The 20,268-nt window shown below is 40.9% G+C and overlaps 1 protein-coding gene across 2 annotated transcripts in view; it reads right to left on the bottom strand.

Moving 5' to 3' along the window:
* Positions 1-20,268, bottom strand: part of CTNNBIP1 (catenin beta interacting protein 1) — a 142,782-nt gene that overhangs the window by 41,692 nt on the left and 80,822 nt on the right. For both annotated transcript variants that reach the window (XM_053691495.1, XM_053691496.1), the window contains exon 4: positions 7,601-7,691. In XM_053691495.1, the coding sequence (XP_053547470.1) occupies positions 7,601-7,691 (91 nt within the window). The remainder of the gene's footprint in view (positions 1-7,600; positions 7,692-20,268) is intronic.

Here is a 20,268-nt window from a genome sequence, read left to right as displayed (position 1 = left end):
TTTTCATCATATCATAATTTACTATAAAAAAAATATTTTTTTTATAAAATGTGATGGAAAAAATGAGGGGAACACACACACACACACTTTTTCTAACTTTGACCCCCAAAATCTGTTACACATCTACAAACACCCATGCTAAATAGTTTTTAAATGTTGTCCTGAGTTTAGAAATACGCAATGTTTACATGTTCTTTGTTTTTTGTGTGTAAGTTATAGGGCAATAAATACAAGTAGCACTTTGCTATTTCCAAACCATTTCCCCCCCAAAAACAGAATTTATGTTTAACTGATAAATTACTTTCTCCAACGGTGTGTCCGGTCCACGGCGTCATCCTTACTTGTGGGATATTCTCTTCCCCAACAGGAAATGGCAAAGAGCCCAGCAAAGCTGGTCACATGATCCCTCCTAGGCTCCGCCTTCCCCAGTCATTCGACCGACGTAAAGGAGGAATATTTGCATAGGAGAAACCATATGATACCGTGGTGACTGTAGTTAAAGAAAATAAATTATCAGACCTGATTAAAAAACCCGGGCGGGCCGTGGACCGGACACACCGTTGGAGAAAGTAATTTATCAGTTAAACATAAATTCTGTTTTCTCCAACATAGGTGTGTCCGGTCCACGGCGTCATCCTTACTTGTGGGAACCAATACCAAAGCTTTAGGACACGGATGAAGGGAGGGAGCAAATCAGGTCACCTAAATGGAAGGCACCACGGCTTGCAAAACCTTTCTCCCAAAAATAGCCTCAGAAGAAGCAAAAGTATCAAATTTGTAAAATTTGGTAAAAGTGTGCAGTGAAGACCAAGTCGCTGCCTTACATATCTGATCAACAGAAGCCTCGTTCTTGAAGGCCCATGTGGAAGCCACAGCCCTAGTGGAATGAGCTGTGATTCTTTCAGGAGGCTGCCGTCCGGCAGTCTCATAAGCCAATCTGATGATGCTTTTAATCCAAAAGAGAGAGAGGTAGAAGTTGCTTTTTGACCTCTCCTTTTACCAGAATAAACAACAAACAAAGAAGATGTTTGTCTAAAATCCTTTGTAGCATCTAAATAGAATTTTAGATCACGAACAACATCCAAATTGTGCAACAAACGTTCCTTCTTTGAAACTGGATTCGGACACAAAGAAGGCACGACTATCTCCTGGTTAATGTTTTTGTTAGAAACAACTTTCGGAAGAAAACCAGGTTTAGTACGTAAAACCACCTTATCTGCATGGAACACCAGATAAGGAGGAGAACACTGCAGAGCAGATAATTCTGAAACTCTTCTAGCAGAAGAAATTGCAACCAAAAACAAAACTTTCCAAGATAATAACTTAATATCAACGGAATGTAAGGGTTCAAACGGAACCCCCTGAAGAACTGAAAGAACTAAATTGAGACTCCAAGGAGGAGTCAAAGGTTTGTAAACAGGCTTGATTCTAACCAGAGCCTGAACAAAGGCTTGAACATCTGGCACAGCTGCCAGCTTTTTGTGAAGTAACACAGACAAGGCAGAAATCTGTCCCTTCAAGGAACTTGCAGATAATCCTTTCTCCAATCCTTCTTGAAGAAAGTATAGAATCTTAGGAATTTTTACCTTGTCCCAAGGGAATCCTTTAGATTCACACCAACAGATATATTTTTTCCATATTTTGTGGTAAATTTTTCTAGTTACAGGCTTTCTGGCCTGAACAAGAGTATCAATGACAGAATCTGAGAACCCTCGCTTTGATAAGATCAAGCGTTCAATCTCCAAGCAGTCAGTTGGAGTGAGACCAGATTCGGATGTTCGAACGGACCTTGAACAAGAAGGTCTCGTCTCAAAGGTAGCTTCCATGGTGGAGCCGATGACATATTCACCAGGTCTGCATACCAAGTCCTGCGTGGCCACGCAGGAGCTATCAAGATCACCGATGCCCTCTCCTGATTGATCCTGGCTACCAGCCTGGGGATGAGAGGAAACGGCGGGAATACATAAGCTAGTTTGAAGGTCCAAGGCGCTACTAGTGCATCTACTAGAGTCGCCTTGGGATCCCTGGATCTGGACCCGTAGCAAGGAACCTTGAAGTTCTGACGAGAGGCCATCAGATCCATGTCTGGAATGCCCCACAGTTGAGTAATTTGGGCAAAGATATCCGGATGGAGTTCCCACTCCCCCGGATGAAAAGTCTGACGACTCAGAAAATCCGCTTCCCAATTTTCCACTCCAGGGATGTGGATTGCGGACAAGTGGCAGGAGTGAGTCTCCGCCCATTGAATGATTTTGGTCACTTCTTCCATCGCCAGGGAACTCCTTGTTCCCCCCTGATGGTTGATGTACGCAACAGTTGTCATGTTGTCTGATTGAAACCGTATGAACTTGGCCTTTGCTAGCTGAGGCCAAGCCTTGAGAGCATTGAGTATCGCTCTCAGTTCCAGAATATTTATCGGTAGAAGAGATTCTTCCCGAGACCAAAGACCCTGAGCTTTCAGGGGTCCCCAGACCGCGCCCCAGCCCACCAGACTGGCGTCGGTCGTGACAATGACCCACTCTGGTCTGCGGAAGCTCATCCCCTGTGACAGGTTGTCCAGGGACAGCCACCAACGGAGTGAATCTCTGGTCCTCTGATTTACTTGTATCGTCGGAGACAAGTCTGTATAGTCCCCATTCCACTGACTGAGCATGCACAGTTGTAATGGTCTTAGATGAATGCACGCAAAAGGAACTATGTCCATTGCCGCTACCATCAAACCTATTACTTCCATGCACTGCGCTATGGAAGGAAGAGGAACAGAATGAAGTATTTGACAAGAGTTTAGAAGTTTTGTTTTTCTGGCCTCTGTCAGAAAAATCCTCATTTCTAAGGAGTCTATTATTGTTCCCAAGAAGGGAACCCTTGTTGACGGGGATAGAGAACTCTTTTCTACGTTCACTTTCCATCCGTGAGATCTGAGAAAGGCCAGGACAATGTCCGTGTGAGCCTTTGCTTGAGGAAGGGACGACGCTTGAATCAGAATGTCGTCCAAGGAAGGTACTACTGCAATGCCCCTTGGTCTTAGTACCGCTAGAAGGGACCCTAGTACCTTTGTGAAAATCCTTGGAGCAGTGGATAATCCGAACGGAAGTGCCACAAACTGGTAATGCTTGTCCAGGAATGCGAACCTTAGGAACCGATGATGTTCCTTGTGGATAGGAATATGTAGATACGCATCCTTTAAATCTACCGTGGTCATGAATAGACCTTCCTGGATGGAAGGAAGAATTGTTCGAATGGTTTCCATTTTGAACGATGGAACCTTGAGAAACTTGTTTAGGATCTTGAGATCCAAGATTGGTCTGAACGTTCCCTCTTTTTTGGGAACTACGAACAGATTGGAGTAGAACCCCATCCCTTGTTCTCCTAATGGAACAGGATGAATCACTCCCATTTTTAACAGGTCTTCTACACAATGCAAGAATGCCTGTTTTTTTAAGTGGTCTGAAGACAATTGAGACCTGTGGAACCTCCCCCTTGGGGGAAGCCCCTTGAATTCCAGAAGATAACCTTGGGAGACTATTTCTAGCGCCCAAGGATCCAGAACATCTCTTGCCCAAGCCTGAGCGAAGAGAGAGAGTCTGCCCCCCACCAGATCCGGTCCCGGATCGGGGGCCAACATCTCATGCTGTCTTGGTAGCAGAGGCAGGTTTCTTGGCCTGCTTTCCTTTGTTCCAGCCTTGCATTGGTCTCCAGGCTGGCTTGGCTTGAGAAGTATTACCCTCTTGCTTAGAGGACGTAGCACTTGGGGCTGGTCCGTTTCTGCGAAAGGGACGAAAATTAGGTTTATTTTTGGCCTTGAAAGACCTATCCTGAGGAAGGGCGTGGCCCTTGCCCCCAGTGATATCAGAGATAATCTCTTTCAAGTCAGGGCCAAACAGCGTTTGCCCCTTGAAAGGAATGTTAAGCAATTTGTTCTTGGAGGACGCATCCGCTGACCAAGATTTTAACCAAAGCGCTCTGCGCGCCACAATAGCAAACCCAGAATTTTTCGCCGCTAACCTAGCCAATTGCAAAGTGGCGTCTAGGGTGAAAGAATTAGCCAATTTGAGAGCACGAATTCTGTCCATAATCTCCTCATAAGAAGAAGAATTATTATTGATCGCCTTTTCTAGCTCATCGAACCAGAAACACGCGGCTGTAGTGACAGGAACAATGCATGAAATTGGTTGTAGAAGGTAACCTTGCTGAACAAACATCTTTTTAAGCAAACCTTCTAATTTTTTATCCATAGGATCTTTGAAAGCACAACTATCTTCTATGGGTATAGTGGTGCGTTTGTTTAGAGTAGAAACCGCCCCCTCGACCTTGGGGACTGTCTGCCATAAGTCCTTTCTGGGGTCGACCATAGGAAACAATTTTTTAAATATGGGGGGAGGGACGAAAGGTATACCGGGCCTTTCCCATTCTTTATTTACAATGTCCGCCACCCGCTTGGGTATAGGAAAAGCTTCGGGGGGCCCCGGGACCTCTAGGAACTTGTCCATTTTACATAGTTTCTCTGGAATGACCAAATTCTCACAATCATCCAGAGTGGATAACACCTCCTTAAGCAGAGCGCGGAGATGTTCCAATTTAAATTTAAATGTAATCACATCAGGTTCAGCTTGTTGAGAAATTTTCCCTGAATCTGAAATTTCTCCCTCAGACAAAACCTCCCTGGCCCCCTCAGATTGGTGTAGGGGCCCTTCAGAACCAATATCATCAGCGTCCTCATGCTCTTCAGTATTTTCTAAAACAGAGCAGTCGCGCTTTCGCTGATAAGTGGGCATTTTGGCTAAAATGTTTTTGATAGAATTATCCATTACAGCCGTTAATTGTTGCATAGTAAGGAGTATTGGCGCGCTAGATGTACTAGGGGCCTCCTGTGTGGGCAAGACTGGTGTAGACGCAGGAGGGGATGATGCAGTACCATGCTTACTCCCCTCACTTGAGGAATCATCTTGGGCATCATTTTCTCTAAATTTTGTGTCACATAAATCACATCTATTTAAATGAGAAGGAACCTTGGCTTCCCCACATTCAGAACACAGTCTATCTGGTAGTTCAGACATGTTAAACAGGCATAAACTTGATAACAAAGTACAAAAAACGTTTTAAAATAAAACCGTTACTGTCACTTTAAATTTTAAACTGAACACACTTTATTACTGCAATTGCGAAAAAGTATGAAGGAATTGTTCACCAAAATTTCACCACAGAGTCTTAAAGCCTTAAAAGTATTGCACACCAAATTTGGAAGCTTTAACCCTTAAAATAACGGAACCGGAGCCGTTTTTATATTTGACCCCTTTACAGTCCCTGGTATCTGCTTTGCTGAGACCCAACCAAGCCCAAAGGGGAATACGATACCAAATGACGCTTTCAGAAAGTCTTTTCTATGTATCAGAGCTCCTCACACATGCATCTGCATGTCATGCTTCTCAAAAACAAGTGCGCAATACAGGCGCGAAAATGAGACTCTGCCTATGATTAGGGAAAGCCCCTAGAGAATAAGGTGTCCAATACAGTGCCTGCCGGTTATTTTACAAAATTCCCAAGATTAAAATAATTCCTCAAGGCTATGGAGTATAAAATATGTTTATATATAAATCGATTTAGCCCAGAAAATGTCTACAGTCTTAAAAAGCCCTTGTGAAGCCCTTTTTTTCTGTCTGTAATAAAAATGGCTTACCGGATCCCATAGGGAAAATGACAGCTTCCAGCATTACATCGTCTTGTTAGAATGTGTCATACCTCAAGCAGCAAAAGTCTGCTCACTGTTCCCCCAACTGAAGTTAATTCCTCTCAACAGTCCTGTGTGGAAACAGCCATCGATTTTAGTAACGGTTGCTAAAATCATTTTCCTCTTACAAACAGAAATCTTCATCTCTTTTCTGTTTCAGAGTAAATAGTACATACCAGCACTATTTTAAAATAACAAACTCTTGATTGAATAATAAAAACTACAGTTAAACACTAAAAAACTCTAAGCCATCTCCGTGGAGATGTTGCCTGTACAACGGCAAAGAGAATGACTGGGGAAGGCGGAGCCTAGGAGGGATCATGTGACCAGCTTTGCTGGGCTCTTTGCCATTTCCTGTTGGGGAAGAGAATATCCCACAAGTAAGGATGACGCCGTGGACCGGACACACCTATGTTGGAGAAATTAGCAATAGTTACATTGGAACACTGATATCTGTCAGGATATTCCTTGACATGTATACATATATATACATATATATACATATATATATATATATATATATATATATATATATATATATATATATTTATTTTTTTTAGTAGACAAGCCAAAGTATTGATCTAGGCCCATTTAGGCCCAAAATTGCTCACTTTTTCACAAACTTTAGGTTTCTCACTAAAATTATTTACAAACAGCTTGTGCAATTATGGCATAAATGGTTGTAAATGCTTCTCTGGGATCCCCATATTCAAAAATAGCAGACATATATGACTTTGGCATTGCTTTTTGGTAATTTAGAAGGCTGCTAAACGCCGCTGCGCACCACATGTGTATTATGCCCAGCAGTGAAGGGGTTAATTAGGAAGCTTGTAGGGTTAATTTTAGCTTTAGTGTAGAGATCAGCCTCCTACGTGACACATCCCACCCCCTTATCCCTACCAAACAGCTCTCTTCCCTCCCCCACCCCACAATCTTAAGTACAGGCAGAAAGTTTGCCAGTACTAAACGGCTTTTTTAAAAAAAATAATAAAATATATTCAGCAGTGATGGATCCCCCCCTTAGCCCCCAACCTCCCTGACCCCCCCCCAAACAGCTCTCTAACACCCCCCCCCCCGCAACCTATTTGCACCCATCTTGGGTACTGCCAGTTTGCAGCAATATAGTATTTTTTTTTTTTTTATAAAACCAAAATTTTCTGTAGTGTAGCTGCCCCCCCTCCATAACCTACCCCCTCCCATATCCCTTGGATAAAATTTACCACCACCCCCTCCCTCAATTACAATTTTAATGTTCCATAGCGTAGCGGTCCCACAGGCTCCCGCTCCTGGTGCCCCTGTGCACAATCCTGCTCCCCTCTGACCTATTTCCCCCAGCGATGGGCCGCCTACCCGCCTCCTTGCAATGGCTCTCACCCACCAACAATCGGCACCATCGCTGGCCGATGCAGAGAAGGCCACACTGCATCGGTGGGTAAAAAAGGTATTCACCGCAATACCTTGAAAGTGACTGGAAGTGTTCACGATCGCTTTCACCGCTTGAAACCCCCAATGACACGTCTTCGGTCACCAATGGGTTAACAGATAGGAGCTCAAGATCGTGAATGTGTCTTTAGCAGTCTATGGCAGCAGTGTTTGCAACTATGCATAACATTGCTATAAGCACTGCTGGTATGCTCCTGAGCTTACCTAGGATTACTTTATAACAAAGGACACCAAAAGAACTAAGCACATTTGATAATGGAAGTACTGTACGTAAATTGGAAATCTGTCTAAAACCACACTCTCTATCCAATTCATTTGTTTCAATTTTGACTTTACTGTCCCTTTAAATCAACTCTTACTGATTAGCGATTTAAAGCAAACCCACATATCATGCTTTGTGCCCCCTCAGTGGCAGCCGCAAGAACTTACCCTGATCGATGGAGTGCTGAGGCAACTGGCTGAGCTGACTGTTCACCACCCCAGCATACGATCGCAAGAAGGCCTCTTCACTAGGGGTGAGCTAGGGGAACAAAACAAGCAGCAGGTTACAGGAGGTTAGGGATTTAGCGCACACAGCAAGAAAGACACAAACCTGCTGTAGCCGTGATACTATACATCACTTATCCTAAAAACACAAACAGTAAACACATTGTAATTGTAAAACTTATGTTATGTTGCTGTAGAACAACATCAGCCAAGTCTAAACATCTTTACAACAAACATCTTGCTTGCTGCAATTGTTTTTGAAACAGCTGAACTCTATCCACCACCAGTCTTACTTGAAGGAGTCAAAGTGAGTTTGAGTCTGTAGCCACTGACCGTATGGCTTAATCCTGACCTTTCCAATATCCGCTCCTGATAACCAAATTTAGCATGTTTTTCAAGTGATTGCCTCGAATGAGTTTTCAATAGAAAAGTTCTCAAAAACATGGTCATTTACATTAAAGGGTCAGTCTACACCAGAATTGTTATTGTTTGAATTGTATCTAAGCCTCTACAGACTGCCCCCTTATTTCAATTATTTTGACAGACTTGCATTTTAGCCAATCAGTGCTTACTGCTAGGTAACACAGTGTTATCTATATTACTCACATGAACTAAAAAACTGTCAAAATGAATTCAGCTTAGAGGTGGCCTTCAAGGTCTAAGAAATTAGCATATGAACCTGCTAGGTTTAACTTTCAACTAAGAATACCAAAAGAACAAAGCAAAATTGGTGATAAAGTAAATTGGAAAGTTGTTTTAAATTGCATGCCCTGTCTGAATCATGGACGTTTATTTTAGACTAGACTGTCCCTTTAATTCACACGTCTGAGATTAACGTATTGTGAACCAAATCACTAGTAAGCAACATGAATACCATTGTATATAGGCATGATGTTATACTGGGTGTGTTGGCTACATCAATATATTGATAGTATTTTAAAAGTATTTTTTCTCTCTCTCTTTCATTACTTTCAATCATTGCTTGAAAAAAAAAACAGTTTTCTATCTTGACAAGATAACCTGAAATCAGAGAATACAACAGGTTTCTATTATAAGGAAGGAGTTGCAATTTAGGTGATCTTCTTAAAGGGACAGTCTAGTCAAAATTAAACTTTCATGAATCAGATAGGGCCTGTAATTTTACAACAACTTATCAATAAACTTTTATCACTATGTTGCCTTGTTCACTTGGTATTCTTTGTTGAAAGTTAAACATAGGAAGGCTCATATGCTAATTTCTAAACCCTTGAAGGTCGCCTTTTATCTCAATGCCTTTGACAGTTTTTCCACAGCTAGAGGGTGTGCCATATAGATAACATTGTGCTCATGCCTATGGAGTTACTTATGAGAGGGCACCCCGATTGGCTAAAATGCAAGTCCGTCAAAACAACTGAAACAAGGGGGATGGCTGCAGAGGCTTAGATACAAGGTAATCACAGAGGTAAAAAATATTAATATAACTGTTGGCTGTGCAAAACTGGGTAATGAGTAATAAAGGGATTATCTACAGTGAATATAAAAAGTCTACACACCCCTGTTAAAATGTCAGGTTTCTGTGAAGTAAAAAAAAAATGACAAAGAAATAATTTCAGAACTTTTTCCACCTTTATTGTGACCAGTGTTAATTTTAATGGCAAATTTCAATTTAGTCTTAGTTTTAGTCTTTTGACTAAAATGCTATTTTAGTTTTAGTCGTATTTTAGTCATCTGAATTAATTTAGTTTTAGTCTAGTTTTAGTCGATTGAATCTCCAGTAGATTTTAGTCGACTAAATCTCCAGTAGATTTTAGTCAACTAAAATCTAAGGGGTTTAGTTAAAGTGTAATGCATTATTTAAGCATTTCTCTATCATTTGCAAACTGATTACATACTCCAGGAGTAAACATAACACCTGTTAATATTTATGGTATTAAGGTTTAAACATGCAATGCAGACACAGATTTAGCCGTTGAGATACGTAACATCTTTATTAAACTTAAAATTAAACAAAACCAAGTTTCATAAGCAAACAGAAGTGCAACTTTAAAATATAAAAAAACAAAACTGTAAACTGTATTGGCTGTATTGAACATATTGCCCAATATAAAAACTTTAACAGTTCTCTGTTAATAATTAAAACAAGTATCAAGTAACTCAACACAACAATAAGTTTCTGCAGCTAGCACAGGCACAGCATAACTTAAACCCATACTCGTGGGTTATTCTTATTTCTATAGGAAGAATCAATTGATTGTTCACAGATTCGAAAAAGGTTCGACAACGATATTAGCACTGCTCTAAAACTTCCAAACTCATTATATACTGGAGTAAAGGTTTAATAACCTGTTTTCATTTATGGTATTAAGGTTTGAACATGCAATACAGATTTTAACAGATTTAACTGTTGTGGTATATAACATGTCTTTATTTGTCTTAAAGAGCAGTAATTAGATATGGATTGATTATAACACCTTGCATAGCATGTTTTTGTCAGCAAATTTTGATTTAGTTTTAGTCCTAGTCTTTTGACTAAAATGTCATTTTGATTTAGTTTTAGTCATAGTCTTTTGACTAAAATGTAATTTTAGTTTTAGTCGAATTTTGTCATTAGAATTTCTTTAGTTTTATAGTCATTTTAGTCTAGTTTTAGTCGACGAAATTAACACTGATTGTGACCTATAAATTGTACAATAAAATTAAAAAAACTAAAATCTTTTAGGTGGAGGGAAGTAAAAATAAAAAAATAAAATAATATGGTTGCATAAGTGTGCTTTGTTGAAGCACCTTTTGATTTTATTATGGCACTCAGGCTTTTTGGGAATGAGTCTATAAGCATGGCACATCTTGACTTGGCAAGATTTGCTCACTCTTCTTTGCAAAAACACTCCAAAATCTTTCAGATTGCAGGGGCATCTCCCTTGCACAGCCCTCTTCAGATCACCCCACAGATTTTTGATTGGATTCCGGTCTGGGCAATTCCAAAATCTTCTTCTGGTGAAGCCATTCCTTTGTTGATTTGGATGTATGCTTTGGGTCGTTGTCCTGCTGAAAGATGAAGTTCCTCTTCATGTTGAGCTTTCTAGCCTGAAGGTTTTGTGCCAATATTGACTGCTATTTGGAACTGTTCATAGTTCCCTCTACCTTGACTAAGGCCCCCAGTTCCAGCTGAAGAAGAAACAGTCCCAAAGCATGATCTTGCCACCACCATGCTTCACTGTGGGTATGGTGCTATTTTGGTGATGTGCAGTGTTTTTGCACCAAACATATCTTTTGGAATTATGGCCAAAAAGTTCAACTTTGGTTTCATCAGACCATAACATCTTTCCCCACATGCTTTTGGGAGACTTCAGATGTGTTTTTGCAAAATTTAGCCGTGCTTGGATGTTTTTCTTTGTAAGAAAAGGCTTCCGCCTTGCCACTCTATGCCACAGCCCAGACATATGAAGAATACGGGAGATTGTTGTCACATGTATCACACAGCCAGTACTTGCCAGATATTGCTGCAGCTTTAATGTTGCTCTGGGCCTCTTGGCAGCCTCCCAGACCAATTTTCTTCTTGTCTTTTCATCAATTTTGGAGGGATGTCCAGTTCTTGGTAATGTCACTGTTGCACCATATTTTCTTCACTGTGTTCCATGGTATATCTAATGCCTTGGAAATTCTTTTGTACCCTTCTCCTGACTGATACCTTTTAGCAATGAGATCCCTCTGATGCTTTAGAAGCTCTCTGCGGCCCATGGCTTTTGCTGTAGGTTGCAACTAAGAAAACGTCAGGAAAGACCAACTAGAACAGCTGAACTTTATTTGGGGTTAATCAGAGGCACTTTAAATTATGGCAGGTGTGCACTGACTCCAATTTAAAGGGATACTGAACCCAATTTTTTTCTTTCACGATTCAGATAGAGCATGCAATTTTAAGCAACTTTCTAATTTACTCCTATTATCAATTTTTCTTCGTTTTCTTGCTATCTTTATTTGAAAAAGCAGGAATGTAAGCTTACGAGCCGTCCCATTTTTGGTTTAGACCCTGGACAGTGCTTGCTGATTGGTGAATACCATTTAGCCACCAATCAGCAAGTACAACCTAGGTGCTGAACCAAAGATGGGCCTGCTCGTAAACTTTCATTCCTGCTTTTTTAAATAAAGATTCCAAGAGAACGAAGAAAAATTGATAGGAGTAAATTAAAAAGTTGCTTAAAATTGCATGCTCTATCTGAATCATGAAATACAAAATTTGGGTTCAGTATCCCTTTAACATGATTTCGAATGTGATTGTTTAGTTTTGAACACAGCTACATCCCCAGTTATAAGAGGGTGTGCACACTTATGCAACCACATTATTTTTTTTATTATTTTTTTTTTTTTTTAATTTTTATTGATGAATAATAATCTCTATTACAAAGATAACATAGTGAATGTTTTTGGAGCACGCAGGCTCCTTCAGGATATATAAACAGGAAATTAAAACAATATCAACATTTCAGGTTGGGATGTATTCATAAAATGGAAAATGAGCGTGATATAGCTCTTATCAGAGGGGGTAGGTTAGTTGGGGTAGGGGGGGGCTGGGGAGGAGAGGAAAGGTGGCAGTGGTGTTAAAGGTAAAGATATAGATTTTATATATAGGGTATATAACAGAGGTCATCTAGTGCGTGTTTGTACCAATGTTTGGGGACCAAGCTGTATTATGACAAGTTTGCCAGTCTGCCCACACTAGTTCAAACAGGTCCGAATTATTTAGGGAGTAGAAGATAGGTTTCTCCATATTGTAGATATATGCCATATAGTTTAAGATGCATGGCCATTTTGGAGGCGTCTCGGTTTTCCATGCCTTGGCTATAGTCGCTTTAGTAGCTGTTAGTAAATAGATTGCTAGGTATGCTTGATGCTTAGGTAAGCAACCACATTATTTTGTTTTGTTTACTTCCCTCCACCTAAAAGATTTCAGTTTGTTTTTCAATTGAGTTGTACAATTTATAGGTCAGATTAAAGGTGGAAAAAGTTCTGAAATGATTTATCTTTGTCTCATTTTTGTACATAACAGAAATGGGACATTTTAACAGGGGTGTGTAGACTTGTTATATCCACTGTATCCTTTTAAACAATAAAAAATCTGGAGTAGACTGTCCCTTTAAGGGCTCAGAAAAAAGCATACAAGACTACCTAGGTTTAGCTTTCAACAAAGAATACCAAGAGAACAAAGCAATTTTGATAATAAAAGAATATTGGAAAGTTGTTTCAAATTGCATGCCCTATCTAAATCATAAAAGTTTCATTTTGACTAGACTTCTTTTAAGCAGGATTTTAACAGCTCTCCCACTGTAAACCGTGAAACCGCACCATAAATGTAGCTTTAACGGGATTGTGCCTGGGCTTTCAAATGGAATTGCAATAAGGTAGCCACAAAAACTGGAAACCATGAACAGGTTTCGTCTTTGTGGTTATGAAGGCACAATCCCGGTTTAAAGCAGTCATGAAGGTGCCGGTTCTTGTGAAGAAACAGGCACGAGGTTCCTTTTGAAATCCTGGTCACGAAGGTATGATCCCATCTGAAATCCAGTTTATGAGAAAGAATAAGAGTATCAATTACAAACATTAACAGAAAGGGATTGCTACATCCGATTTCTAGATGTTGAGGTCCTGATCTCACTTCTCCTGAAGATTCCCTTAGCTGTTAGGAATATCAGGTATTAAATACATACTGCATGTAAATGTGTGTCCTGCGTACAGACTATACAACAGTGATGAAGAGGTTTAATGAATCTAGAGCAAGTATAAAATACCACTAAGTATTCCTGGCCGATATACAGGAACCTCGGCATCGACAGCGATATACAGACACAAACGCGTTTCGGCCGGAAATACTTGGGGAATATGATTCTGACGGACCGGCATTTTTTTGTCTTATGAGTGAATGTATCTTGTGCTATAACTATGAGAGTTGCTTTTGGGGAATTAATGTTTCCTAATTAGCCATAGTTTTTGTATGAATTTGTCAATAGTTTTTCTGTATCCCTTCCCCATTTCTGGGTTCCTAGCCGGTGATTGAATTACCAGAACCAGATATAGTATATGTTAATTTTAATATTGAATCATTAAAAAGGAAATTTATGCTTACCTGATAAATTGATTTCTTCTACGATACGAGTCCACGGATTCATCCTTACTTATGGGATATTATCCTCCTGCTAACAGGAAGTGGCAAAGAGCACCACAGCAGAGCTGTCTATATAGCTCCTCCCTTGACTCCACCCCCAGTCATTCGACCGAAGGTATAGGAAGAGAAAGGAAAAGCTAAAAGGTGCAGAGGTGACTGAAGTTTAAAAAAAAAAAAAAAAAAAAAAAATTCTGTCTTAAAATGACAGGGCGGGCCGTGGACTCGTCATATCGTAGAAGAAATCAATTTATCAGGTAAGCATAAATTTCCTTTTCTTCTACAAGATACGAGGAGTCCACGGATTCATCCTTACTTGTGGGATACAATACCAAAGCAACAGGACACGGATGAACGGGAGGGACAAGACAGATACCTAAACGGAAGGCACCACTGCTTGAAGAACCTTTCTCCCAAAAATAGCCTCAGAAGAAGCAAAAGTATCAAATTTGGAAAATTTGGAAAAGGTATGAAGGGAGGACCAAGTCGCAGCCTTACAAATCTGTTCAACAGAAGCATAGTTTTTAAAAGCCCATGTGGAAGCCACAGCCCTAGTGGAATGAGCCGTAATTTTTTTCAGGAGGCTGCTGTCCAGCAGTCTCGTATGCCAGGCGGATGATGCTTTTCAGCCAAAAAGAGAGAGAGGTAGCCGTAGCTTTTTGACCCCTACGTTTTCCAGAATAAACAATGAATAAAGAAGATGTTTGACGGAAATCCTTGGTCGCTTGTAAGTAAAACTTCAAGGCACAAACCACGTCCAAGTTATGTAACAGACGTTCCTTCTTAGAAGAAGGATTAGGACACAAGGAAGAAACAACAATTTCCTGATTAATATTCTTATTTGAAATAACCTTTTGTTTGGAATCCAGGTTTATTACGCAAAACCACCTTATCAGAATGGAATATAAGATAAGGTGAATCACATTGTAACGCAGAAAGCTCAGAAACTCTTCGAGCAGAAGAGATAGCAACTAAAAACAAAACTTTCCAAGATAACGGCTTAATATCTATGGAATACATGGGTTCAAACGGAAGCCCTTGAAGAACATTAAGAACTAAATTCAAACTCCATGGCGGAGCAATAGGTTTAAACACCGGCTTGATTCTGATTAAAGCCTGACAAAAAGACTGAACGTCTGGGACATCCGCCAGACGCTTATGTAGTAAATTGACAAAGCAGAAACTTGTCCCTTTAAGGAACTAGCTGCTAATCCCTTCTCCAATCCTTCTTGGAGAAAGGACAAAATCCTAGGAATCCTAACCCTACTCCATGAGTAGCCCTTGGATTCGCACCAATAAAGATATTTACGCCATATCTCATGGTAAGTTTTTCTCGTGACAGGCTTGCGAGCCTGAATCAAAGTATTAATGACCGACTCAGAGAATCCCCGCTTAGATAAAATCAAGCGTTCAATCTCCAGGCAGTCAGCTGCAGAGAATTTAGATTTGGATGTTGGAACGGACCTTGAATGAGAAGGTCCTGCCTATATGGTAGTTTCCACGGAGGTAGAGACGACATGTCCACTAGATTTGCATACCAAGTCCAGCGTGGCCACGCAGGCGCTATTAGAATTACTGAAGCTCTCTCCTGTTTGATTCTTGCAATCACACGAGGCAGGAGAGGAAATGGTGGAAACACACAAGCCAGGTTGAACAACCAAGGTACTGCTAGAGCATCTATCAGTATAACCTGGGGATCCCTTGACCTGGACCTGTAACGTGGTAGCTTGGCATTCTGTCGAGATGCCATTAGATCCAATTCCGGTATACCCCATTGTTGAATCAATGATGCAAAAACCTCCGGATGGAGTTCCCACTCCCCCGGATGAAAAGTCTGACGACTTAGAAAAACCGTTTCCCAGTTCTCTACTCCTGGGATATAGATTGCTGATAGATGGCAAGAGTGAGTCTCCGCCCATCGGATTATCCTTGATACCTCTATCATCGCTAGAGAACTCCTTGTTCCCCCCTGATGATTGATATATGCCAGAGTCGTGATATTGTCCGACTGGAATCTTATGAATTTGGCGAGAGCCAACTGAGGCCATGCCTGAAGCGCGTTGAATATTGCTCTCAGTTCCAGAATATTGATTGGTAATTGAGACTCCATCGGAGTGCAAGTACCCTGAGCCTTCAGGGGATTCCAGACTGCACCCCAGCCCAAGAGGCTGGCGTCCGTTGTCACTATAACCCATGATGGCCTGCGGAAGCACATTCCCTGGGACAGATGATCCTGTGATAACCACCAAAGAAGAGAGTCTCTGGTCTCTTGGTCCAGATTTATCTGAGGAGATAAATTCGCATAATCCCCATTCCACTGCCTGAGCATGCACAGCTGCAGTGGCCTGAGATGAAAGCGAGCAAATGGGACGATGTCCATTGCTACTACCATTAATCCAATGACCTCCATACAGTGAGCCACTGATGGCGGAGGAATGGACTGAAGAGCTCGGCAAGTATTTAGAATCTTTGATTTTCTGACCTCCTTCAGAAATATTTTCATGTCTACCGAGTCTATCAGAGTTCCCAAGAATGGAACTCTTGTTTGTGGAACAAGTGAACTCTTTTCTATTCACTTTCCAAACGTGAGTTCTTAGAAAAGACAACACAATGTCCGTGTGAGATTTGGTCAGATGATAAGTTGACGCCTGAATCAAGATATCGTCCAGATAGGGCGCCACTGCTATGCCCCGCGGCCTGAGAACCGCTAGAAGGGACCCTAGCACCTTTGTAAAGATTCTGGGAGCTGTGGCCAACCCGAAGGGAAGGGCCACAAACTGATAATGCTTGCCCAAAAAGGCAAACCTTAGAAACTGATGATGATCCTTATGGATAGGAATGTGAAGATACGCATCCTTTAGGTCCACGGTGGTCATGTATTGACCCTCCTGGATCATTGGTAAGATTGCTTGTATAGTCTCCATCTTGAACGATAGGACTCTGAGAAATTTGTTTAGACATTTTAGATCTAAAATGGGTCTGAAAGTTCCCTCTTTTTTGGGAACCACGAAAAGGTTTGAGTAAAACTCCTGTCCCTGTTCCAGTTTTGGAACTGGACAAATTAATCCCATGGTACAGTGGTCTTTTACACAGTGTAAGAACGCCTCTCTTTTTGTCTGGTCTACAGACAAACGTGAAAGATGAAATCTCCCCCTTGGGAGAAATTCCTTGAATTCCAACTGATACCCCCTGGGTCACAATTTTCTATGCCCAGGGATCCTGAACATCCCTTGCCCAAGCCTGAGCAAAGAGAGAAACTCTGCCCCCTACTAGATCCGGTCCCGGATCGGGGGCTGCCCCTTCATGCTGTCTTGGTAGCAGCAGCGGGCTTCTTGGCTTGTTTACTCTTATTCCAGGCCTGGTTAGGTCTCCAGACAGACTTGGATTGAGCAAAATTCCCTTCCTGTTTAGTGGAGGAAGGGGAAGCAGAGGGTACTCCTTTGAAATTTCGAAAGGAACGAAAATGATTTTGTTTACCCCTCATCTCAAGAGGTTTGTCTTGAGGTAGGGCGTGACCTTTACCTCCAGTAATGTCGGAAATGATTTCCCTCAATTCAGGGCCGAATAGGGTCTTACCCTTGAACAGAATAGCTAAAAGTTTAGATTTTGATGATACATCAGTAGACCACGATTTTAACCATAGCGCTCTGCGCACCAAAATGTCAAAGCCTGCATTTTTCGCTGCTAATTTAGCAATCTGAAAAGCAGCATCTGTGATAAAGGAATTAGCTAGCTTGAGAGCTCTAATCCTGTCCAAAATGTCCTCTAAGGGCATCTCTACCTTCAGAGACTCCTCAAGGGCGTCAAACCAGAAAGCTGCCGCCGTAGTTACTGGAACAATGCAGGCAGTAGGCTGTAACAAGAAACCCTGGTGAATAAATAACTTCTTTAGAAGACCCTCTAACTTTTTATGCATAGGGTCTTTGAAAGCACAACTGTCCTCAATAGGTATAGTTGTACGATTAGCTAGAGTAGATATTGCTCCCTCCACCTTAGGGACCGTCTGCCAAGAGTCCCTGATGGTGTCTGATATAGGAAACATTTTCTTAAAATTAGGAGGGGGAGAGAACGGTATACCTGGTCTATCCCATTCCTTTTTAACAATTTCCGAAATTCTTTTGGGAACCGGAAAAACATCAGCGTAAGTAGGTACTTCTAGATATTTATCCATCTTACACAATTTTTCTGGAGGAATTGTAATAGGTTCACAATCATCCAGAGTCGCTAGGACCTCCCTGAGCAACAGGTGAAGGTGTTCAAGTTTAAATTTAAAGGGACAGTCTAAACCAGAATTTTTATTGTTTTAAAAGATAGATAATCCCTTTATCGCCCATTCCCCAGTTTTGCATAACCAACACAGTTATATTAATACACTTTTTACCTCTGTGTTTACCTTGTATCTAAGCCTCTGCAGACTGCCCCCTTATTTCAGTTCTTTTGACAGACTTGCAGTTTAACCAATCAGTGCCTGCTCCCAGATTACTTCACGTGCACGAGCACAGTGTTATCTATATGAAATACGTGAACTAACACCCTCTAGTGGTGAAAAACTGTTAAAATGCATTCTGAAAAGAGGTGGTCTTCAAGGTCTAAGAAATTAGCATATGAACCTCCCAGGTTAAGCTTTCAACTAAGAATACCAAGAGAACAAAGCAAAATTGGTGATAAAAGCTCTATCTGAATCATAAAAGTTTATTTTGGCCTAGACTGTCCCTTTAAAGGACGCTAAGTCCGAATCTGTCTGAGGTAACACATTCCCTGAATCTGAAAGTTCTCCCTCAGACAATAATTCCCTGACCCCCAATTCAGAGCACTGTGAGGGTACATCGGAAATGGCTAATAAAGCATCAGAGGGTTCAGTATTTACATTAATACCTGGCCTACTGCGTCTACCTTGCAAAACTGGCAGTTTAGATAATACCTCAGTGAGGGTAGTTGACATAACTGCAGCCATATCTTGCAGAGTAAAAGAATTAGACGCACTAGAAGTACTAGGTGTCGCTTGTGTGGGTGTTAAAGGTTGTGACACTTGGGGAGAATTGGATGGCATATCCCGATTCTCTTCAGACTGAGAATCATCCTTAGACACACTTTAATTTCCTAAAATATATTCTTTACAGTGTAAGGCTCTATCAGTACAAGAGGTACACAATGTAAGTGGGGGTTCCACAATGGCTTCTAAACACATAGAGCAATGAGTTTCCTCAATGTCAGACATGTTAAACAAAGTAGTAATAACAACAACAGTTGTTAAACACTTTATTTATTAAAAAAAACAAATTTTGCAAATAAACGACTACTGTGCCTTTAAGAGATAAAAGCGCACAATTTTTCCAAACACACTTAATAACGTCTATTTTAAACGTTCAAAAACTCGGTATGGATATACAGAGATTCCAAAAGTTATTGCATCCCACATGCAAGGGCAGAAATTTACCCTCTACCGGAACATAAAGCAAAACAAAACTCAATTTGCTAAATAACGACCACTGCACCTCGCCCTGCCCCCAGATAACTGCCAAACGACTTGACTCCAATCCGGATTGTATAACACATAGATAGGGCCCAACCGGAGCTAATATCTGCTGTCTCCTTCAGAGTAAACTGCGTGTCTGAGGAGCGAAAATAGGCCCCGCCCATAATGGACATCGCACTATTTGACTAATCTACCGCATGGGAAGCGGTTACAAACAGCTATGTGGTCCCCAAACATATAAGCACAACATAAAGTCCTCTTTATCAATAAACTTATTTTATGCCATAATTTTGTAAAATACCCCAAGTGTCAATATTATATGCTGCGTATCTTATTGCTGCAATAATGTCAGTAAAACACCCAGTAGGACAGTAACACCCTTTTCATATATAGGACTACTGCTTACCCTGTTCCCACTATAAGGAATCTTAGTAACTGCTGCTAAGATCATCAATTTCAGGGGGAAATCTTCTTCCATATCCTCCCTGAGAAAAATAGTACTCACGGTACCATTTAAAATAAAAAAACTTCTTGATTGAAGAAATTAAAACTATCATTTTATCCCCACTATCACTTTACCCTTCCTATTACTATCATAGGCAAAGAGAATGACTGGGGGGGTGGAGTCAAGAGAGGAGTTTAGTTAATTATATGTGCCTAAAGAAAAAGCATCCAGAGCCATAAACAGTATTTAAGATGAGGCCTCACTAGTGAAGTATAAAGTGGCATACGAACCATACTTTTTCTCTTATCCGGCTCACTTATCCTAAAGAGAATGTGAGTTCAAAAATAAATGTTTTTTTTATTGTGCACTTTTCATGTCTACCTACGATGAGTTTCCGGCTGAGCGGTTAGCAAGTTAAGGTTTTACTTCTATGCACATTACTGTGTTTCATTATTCAGGACTACTGTTAATTAAAGTAAACTAAAGAGATCACCCTATTCACTAAAGGAAATGAGTCTCATGAGAATGCAATGAGAGTAAATGTATTTTCTCGTCCT

This window comes from Bombina bombina, chromosome 8, assembly GCF_027579735.1.
Source record: "Bombina bombina isolate aBomBom1 chromosome 8, aBomBom1.pri, whole genome shotgun sequence".
NCBI classification, from domain to species: Eukaryota; Metazoa; Chordata; class Amphibia; order Anura; family Bombinatoridae; genus Bombina; species Bombina bombina.
Note: the sequence above shows the minus strand (reverse complement) of the source record. Positions and strands in the feature narration are given on the sequence as shown.